The following is an 8,266-nucleotide window of genomic DNA, read 5'->3' as shown; positions in this document are numbered from 1 at the left end:
CATGATGATCCCAACACCACCAGCAGCTGGTACAGTTTCCCTCTGTACATGGTGGTCATTGTGGCCAAACAACTCAATCTTTGTCTCATTTGACCATACAGCTATCTGCCAGAAGGCTTTTTCTTTGTCTGTGTGGTTAGCTTCAAACTTTAGTTAAGCTTGAAGGTGTAAATTTTGGAGCAGGGGGTTATTTCTTGGATAGCAGCCTCTTAGTCCATGGTGATCTGAACTGTAGACAGTGATCCATCAGCTTCCAGTTCATGGAAGGGCTGTGCCATGGTGGTTCCCAGGTTGCTCCTGACCATCCAAACCAATTTCTTTTCAGCTGAGGATGACAGTTTGGGTTTTCTTGAAGCAAAGTGGCTTGGCACCTATACAAAGTTATTCTTAGTAACCTCAGACTGACAAAGGCATGTAGCATTAGCTCCTACGTGGCTAACTATCTTTGAAATATCTCATATCATCTCTAGCCGCTTTATCCTGTTCTACAGGGTTGCAGGCAAGCTGGAGCCTATCCCAGCTGACTATGGGTGAAAGGCGGGGTACACCCTGGACAAGTCTCCAGGTCATCACAGGGCTGACACATAGACACAGACAACCATTCACACTCACACCTACGTTCAATTTAGAGTCACCAGTTAACCTAACCTGCATGTCTTTGGACTGTGGGGGACACCGGAGCACCCGGAGGAAACCCACGTGGACACGGGGAGAACATGCAAACTCCGCACAGAAAGGCCCTCACTGGCCACGGGGCTCAAACCCGGACCTTCTTGCTGTGAGGCGACAGCGCTAACCACTACACCACCGTGCCGCCTGAAATATATATCTCATTGTCTCTAGCCACTTCATCCTGTCCTACAGGGTCACAGCCAAGCTTGAGTCTATCCCAGCTGACTACGGGTGAAAGGCGGGGTATACCCTGGACAAGTCTCCAGGTCATCACAGGGCTGACACATAGACACAGACAACCATTCACACCTACGGTCAATTTAGAGTCACCAGTTAACCTAACCTGCATGTCTTTGGACTGTGGGGGAAACCAGAGCACCCGGAGGAAACCCACGCGGACACGGGGAGAACATGCAAACTCTGCACAGAAAGGCCCTTGCCGGCCATGGGGCTCGAACCCGGACCTTCTTCCTGTGAGGTGACAGCGCTAACCACTACACCACCGTGCCGCCATCTTTGAAATATATATAAAGTGTGTGTGTGTGTGTGTGTGTGTGTGTGTATATATCTTGATATGGCAAAAAGCTAATAAATAAAAGAAAAAAAAGAAATCCTATGCTTGCCTAAGACCCGAAGATTACCTGCTATGTCTGACACTCTGGCTCCTGGTATACCACCTAACTAAAGCTACTGGTGCCCCTAAAGGCCTAGCTAATTTCATGTGCGATAAGATAGAGTATTCTATAACTAGAGCTCTTTCACATTTTTCAGCAGGTGCTTTACTGAGGAGAGCAAACCTGTTAGACACGTGAAGCAGAGTGGTACTCCCTTAGGCAAGCCTTATCGTTTGCTTTGGCTCCAATGATTATAACTTGTTTGAGTTATTGAGGTTAAACCCATTCCATTCAGGTTACCAGTCCAACATGCTAATAACTGGAACTCAAAAATAAATATAATAACTTTTATAATGGTGTCAAAAAAAAAAATCACAGCCCTCTGGCAATGCTTTATGAACCCACTTTGAAAACTACAACCCTGGATAGTGTTCAGTTAGCTCTCCCCAAAATATTAAGCACTTAAACACCACAATACATTTGAATGTATATTTTAATATATTAAAATATACTATATACACTTTTTTTTAAACAAAAACTTAAAGAAGGTTCACAACCCTTAATAAATAAGATATTGTATATAAATATAAAAAAATTAATCATGGGTAAAGCATAAAAAAACACAAAAAGCAGTAACACAGCAGTAACACATAGCTTATCAAAATATACCAAATATATATCGGTTTGTAACAAAAAACCTGTACTGAAAAATACTAACATACGGATATAATCTCTATTATTACAGTTATGAAACAGCAGCATTTACACTGTTCTACACCTTAGAGAACTGAGGATTATCAGTCACACAAATGTGTATACTTTTTAAGCACAACTGGTTTTACACCGAGTGCTTGTGTAAAGCATCACCTGAGTTTCTTGGCAACATGTTTTTTCATGAGATTATATATTATATATATCTACATATACAGTCCATGTTCCCCTTCTTCGCCATCTCAGCCTGTTTACCCCTCCAAATCCTCCGGCACACTATCCGTTTCTTCCTGATGTACGGAGTCCAGACTGCTCTCAACGTTCATATAGTTCTTGTCTCCTATGATGACGTACTCTACATTGGAGCTCTCCACCTGAACATTATGAGCCTCTTTGGAACCTGATGTTTCTCTATGCTGACTCCTCTGCGTATGCTCTACTGCATCTATTAAAGAAAAAGAAGCACATGGTGACAAATGCACAAAGAATGAAAATATTAAACTGCATTGAGCGTACTCTAATGAAAGGTGTTAAAAAAGTTTATTGCTTATAACAGCTCATATCGTATGTCACTCTTACATTAGGACACCATAATGGTAAACAGTATGCTATTCAAGTCACTTCCTGCTACTATTTTGCTGCTCTTACCGTTAATGAGACCAGTCTGAGAGCGTAGACAGCACAAGCTGTTGTTATTTCCAATGATACAGCTGGTCATTGAGGAATTGTTAATGTTTATGATACATGGGGGAACAGTTCCAGTTGCCTCTGTTAACAGTGGAGAAAAAACACAGAATAAAGGATTTGAAACCAAGATATTCAGGTCATCAGTTGAAAGAAACGACATGTAGACGTAAAGAAAGTTGGTGAATTCAAGTACCCAGAGTCAACTGTGCAGGAAAATGGGGGCTGCAATAGTGAGGTGAGAAAGAGTGCAGGCAGGGTGGAGCAGTTGGAGAAGGATTTCGAGAGTCATTTGTGATAGGAAAGTCCCAGCAAAAGTGAAAGGTAAGATGTATAAGACAGTAGTGAGACCAGCTGTGATGTATGGATTGGAGACCGTACCCTTAACGAAGAGACAGGAGGCAAAGTTGGAGGTGGTGGAGTTGAGGACGCTAAGGTTTGCGATGGGAATGACAAGGTTGGACAGGATCAGGAACGAGCACATCAGAGGGACAGCACATGTGGAGAGCTTGGGAATTAAGCTAAGAGAGATGAGACTGAGATGGTATGGACACATCCTGAGAAGAGATGCAGAGCATGTTGGAAGGAAAATGTTGAGGATGGAGCTGCCAGGCAAACGAAAATGAGGAAGGCCAAAGAGGAGATACATAGATGTGGTGAGAGAGGACATGAAAGTGGCAGGTGTGGTAGAGAAGGATGCGAAAGACAGGGAGCAATTGAGATGAAAGATCCGCTGTGGTGACCCCTAATCGGGAGCAGCCCAAAGAAGAAGAAGAAGTTGAAAGAAACAACAACATGGAAGAATGAAATTGAGAATCTGGTTTACATGAAGAAGAAGTTCAAACCACAACAATCCAGTGACACATGAAGCATCAAAATACACCTAAACATCTTTCCCATTGAAGACACACTCCCAGAACAGCTTCTGTGTGTGTTTGCTGACCTAAATAGTGGTGTTAACCAAAACCATGGCCAAACTGGATTTGCCTACCAGTTCACCAGGCCAGAGGTGTGCAGGGAACTGAAATTGGTAAACCTTCTTCAAGTTGCAGACCCCCAAGAACCTAAAAAACTCATTCTTTAACGCCACCAGGCCAAACAAACTCATCCTGAAAGTCAATTCATATGTATCTGGATACTGGATTTTCTACCTGGTTGATCGTAGGTGCACCTGAATGTAGAATTAAGCTTGTTTTTCTCTACACATACAGTGTATAAAAAAAAAAAAATCATTCCAACAACATATCATAAGTAGCTAGAACTGTTGATGTGCACTCTGTTGCACAATTTCCATATGCACTACATGTAATTTTATCATATGCAAGAAGACATGGCTTGTATTGTCTTTATTAAAACACAGACAGCAAAATAAATTCAGGGCCAGTACAACTTTATCTTCACGTTCTATATACTCGTAAATATACTGTACCTTTTTGGCCTTAAAATAAATCTATCAACATAAACACACTCCTCTTATACCACGCTTGTAGACCACAATCTCCTTCCTGTCACATGCATATGTACCTTATTTTTTCTTAAGAGTGAAATTTCTGTATACAACATAACAGCACAGAGTGTGCGTGTATACCTGGAGTATGCACACACTCAGCAAATGCATGAGCAAGCATTTTTCACTTCACATGTGTTTTTTGCAGGAAGGAAAACTGCACTGAAGCAGATGAAACTGCTCATGCGTTCAACTACTGTCGACCACATGTCATGCCAGTCAGTATTCACTGGCTTAAGAAGCAGTCTGAATGCATATCTGATATGATGAAGCGTTTTCTTAGTTCTATTTAACTCCACACATAAAGTACCTTTCAAAGAATAAGGAGTTAGACTTGCGCTAAAATAAAACCACCAGTACATACCTGAAAAGTATGACTTTTCGACATGATGGTGAGCCTCATCAGTTACTTTCACTGCAGGAAAGATAAACAGATTAGAGAAACTCTTCATATATATAATCAGTCAGAACATTATGACCACTGACAGGTGAAGTGAATAACATTGATTATCTCATTACAATGGCACCTGTCAAGGAGTGGGATATATTAGGCAGCAAGAGAACAGTCAGTTCTTAAAGTTGATGTGTTGGACGCAGGCGTAAGGATCTGAGCGACTTTAACAAGAGCCAAATTGGGATGGCTACATGACTGGGTCTGAGCATCTCCAAAACGGCACATCTTGTGGGGTGTTCCCAGTATGCATGGTTAGTACCTACCAAAAGTGGTCCAAGGAAGGACAACTGGTGAACTGGTGACAGGGTTATGGGTGTCAAAGGCTCATTGATTCGCATGGAGCACAAAGGCTTTCCCATATGGTCCAATCTCACAGAAGAGCTACTATAGCACAAACCACTGAAAAAGTGAATGCTGGCTAAAACAGAAAGGTGGGATTGGACCATATGGGCTAGCCTTCGACACCCATGACCCTTTCATCAGTTGTCACAATTTGGCCCTTGCCAAAGTCACTCAGATCCTTACGCTTGCCCATTTTTCCTGCTTCCAACACATCAACTTCAAGAACTGACTGTTCTCTTGCTGTCTGATACTATATCTCCCACCCCTTGACAGGTGCCACTGTTATGAGATAATCAGTGTTATTCACTTCACCTGTCAATGGTCATAATGTTATGGCTGATTGGTGTATGTTACAGATATCTCTCACACACCAGTCTGCTCACACCTACCTGAGCCTCTGGTGATGGTGTGAAAGAGTGAGGGGCTGCATGCATTCAGGCACTGGAAGAAGAGCAGACACTGTGTGTGGCCCTTGTGCAGGAGCGTTTGCAGAAGATGCAAAGCTTGGTGCATGTCTGTGGCCCCAGCCCGGATCACCTGCACCTCATAGTCGGTGAGTGCACGTGAGCGGCACAGGCAATCAGAAATCTGCTGCACCATCCAGGAGGGCATGCACTTGCTCAGAGCGCTCAGCTCACGCTTAAGTACCTTATCTATTCAAGAAGACAAAACCAGAAAAAGAGGAATATGTTTATTTTAAACTGTGTCAAGACTTAATTAAATACACAACAGATATGAAAAGACAGATGCGTCATTGGACCACACATGCCAACAGTTCTGCCATCTTGGAGGGAAAACTTTCACCATTTGGAAGAATGAAAGAGAACGATGACTCATCTCATCTCCTCTAACCGCTCCTCTAGGTCGCAGGCAAGCTGGAGCCTATCCCAGCTGACTACGGGCGAAAGGCGAGGTACACCCTGGACAAGTCACCAGGTCATCACAGGGCTGACACATAGACACAGACAACCATTCACACTCACATTCACACCTACAGTCAATTTAGAGTCACCAGTTAACCTAACCTGCATGTCTTTGGACTATGGGGGAAACCGGATCACCCGGAGGAAACCCACGGGGAGAACATGCAAACTCTGCACAGAAAGGCCCTCGTTGGGCACGGGGCTCGAACCTGGACCTTCTTGCTATGAGGCGACAGTGCTAACCACTACACCACCATTTAATGTTTTTTGTTTTATCTTTTTAGGTATAGAAATGCCATTCGCTGGAAAAGAAAAGGCATTTTGTGTGTTAGAGTACATTCGAACACCGTCGAACAAGACTGTGTAGCATGCATTTATGAGAGAATTCTCTAAAAATGCACCAACTGCAATGCAGACTTGGACATGGCAGAAAAAGTTCAAAGAGGAAGGCTGGGTTAGGGTTCGGGTCAGGTGCGCATATTGAAAATTTGTGAAATCGTTCATGGAATCCACATACCTTTGAATTTCTCATTCAAATTTTGAGGAATAAATCTTATATTGCTCAACATTAAGCCTGTTCAGTTTCATTTGCCTAGACTATGTAGTTTCTGGGATATTTACATCTCAAATAATATCAAATTTTTTGAAACACCCTGTATATGTCTGTAAAGACGTTTCGTGACAAATGTTCATTGTTAAAAGCACTATAGAAATAAAATCGAATTGAATTGAATGGATTTATCATCATCATCATCATCATTATTATTATTATTTTGGATGCACAGACCCCACAGTTACCTTCAAATAACTAAACCTGTTCGGTGGTACATTATACCAAGCTTCTGCTCGAATGCATCCTGCATTACTGTGCATATTCATTTTTATGTGCATCATTATAAGCCTAAAATATCCTCATCTCATTATCTCTAGCCGCTTTATCCTGTTCTACAGGGTCGCAGGCAAGCTGGAGCCTATCCCAGCTGACTACGGGCAAAAGGCGGAGTACACCCTGGACAAGTCACCAGGTCATCACAGGGCTGACACATAGACACAGACAACCATTCACACCTACAGTCAATTTAGAGTCACCAGTTAACCTAACCTGCATGTCTTTGGACTGTGGGGGAAACCGGAGCACCCGGAGGAAACCCACGCGGACAACATGCAAACTCCGCACAGAAAGGCCCTCGCCGGCCGCTGGGCTCGAACCGAGACCTTCTTGCTGTGAGGCGACAGCGCAAACCACTACACCACCATGCCGCCAATTTAAATGAATATGAAAAATACAATTTGTGATCCATTCAACATCAGGTGCAGCTCAAGATAAGGCAATAAGGCAGGCTTAATTTGGCTTCTGTCCAGCCTTATACTAATGCTTTAGTGATGTTTCTAGAAATTAGATCCAATCGAAATGTTCACTATTCCCCATTAGTCCTAGTAAGTGATGTATCCTAGGAATTAGTAACTGCAACTAATGGGGCATCTAGAATTTTCTAGCATGCGCACACACAACTTTGTACAGTATATTGTTTATGTCCCCTTATGGGGCCTTTCCACTGACATAGTAATTTGAAAATAAACCCTAAGACAAAATGCTAGACTCTCTCCACATACATACATATTGACTGATTTTATTTAGTAAAATAATGCACAAAATACATAAATATAGATAACAGATAACACAAGAAAGTGTATAACACTTATTTCCATTGTAGTCCAGAAATAAGCATACATACATATATACAGAGAGAGAGAGAGAGAGCTCTATTCTGTATACATTCACTTCCTTGTTCTCAGTTTCCTCTTCAGCTTTTATAAAGTTAACCCATTTGCCATGTATAAGTTCAAAACTTACCGGGTGAAATGACTTTCATGCTGCTTTTCGATGCGACGACGTCCATCAAACAGAAGCCACAGACACTGAGCTCTTCTTCTTCAACACTTCAGCTCAAATTCATCCTGCAAATGAAACCGATACTACAGCTCTGCGCATGCGCGCTGCAGTCTGTAAATCCCCAAGAATTCCCCAGAATGAGCTAATCTTCTTTTCTTACTAGGTGGTTTATTCTCCTGCTTACACATTTTTAATCACATCCGAGCCTTTCTTTCCATCCTCAGACATAATAAATAGCCTGATTGAATAATTTAATAGAATAGAATAGGATATAAAGATGAAAACGGGGTTTGGTTGGTGCTGTTGAGAGTGATATGGTGGACTTTGTTGTTGTTGTTATTGTTCTTTTTGTATAGTGAAGGTAGAGAACAAAGCGTCCTAGTGCTTTCAAACAAGTGTACCCCTAACAACCAGTCCTGCGGACACTTTTAGCTCATAATTAAACAATATTGGCTGGCTTTTTTA

At 42.2% G+C, this 8,266-nt stretch overlaps 1 protein-coding gene across 1 annotated transcript; it reads right to left on the bottom strand.

Moving 5' to 3' along the window:
• Window positions 1–1,891: 1,891 nt before the first annotated feature.
• si:dkey-29h14.10 (uncharacterized) lies at window positions 1,892–7,871 on the bottom strand. Its single transcript, XM_060920437.1, has 5 exons — window positions 7,763–7,871; window positions 5,374–5,637; window positions 4,553–4,603; window positions 2,646–2,765; window positions 1,892–2,442 (listed from the first exon to the last, which is right to left on the bottom strand). The coding sequence occupies exons 1-5, from the start codon at window positions 7,806–7,808 to the stop codon at window positions 2,249–2,251; spliced, it is 675 nt and encodes a 224-aa protein (XP_060776420.1). The 5' UTR covers window positions 7,809–7,871; the 3' UTR covers window positions 1,892–2,248.
• Between the last annotated feature and the right edge of the window lie 395 nt (window positions 7,872–8,266).

The sequence above is a fragment of the Neoarius graeffei genome, chromosome 5, assembly GCF_027579695.1.
Source record: "Neoarius graeffei isolate fNeoGra1 chromosome 5, fNeoGra1.pri, whole genome shotgun sequence".
Lineage (NCBI taxonomy): Eukaryota > Metazoa > Chordata > Actinopteri > Siluriformes > Ariidae > Neoarius > Neoarius graeffei.
Note: the sequence above shows the minus strand (reverse complement) of the source record. Positions and strands in the feature narration are given on the sequence as shown.

Coding starts and splice junctions, on each gene's coding strand:
- si:dkey-29h14.10 (XM_060920437.1), bottom strand. CDS start 7,808: ATGGACGTCGTCGCATCGAAAAGCAGCATGAAAGTCATTTCACCCG. Junction 4,604..5,373: donor CACCATCACCAGAGGCTCAG/GTAGGTGTGAGC, acceptor TCTTTCCTGCAG/TGAAAGTAACTGATGAGGCT. Junction 2,766..4,552: donor CGAAAAGTCATACTTTTCAG/GTATGTACTGGT, acceptor CACTGTTAACAG/AGGCAACTGGAACTGTTCCC.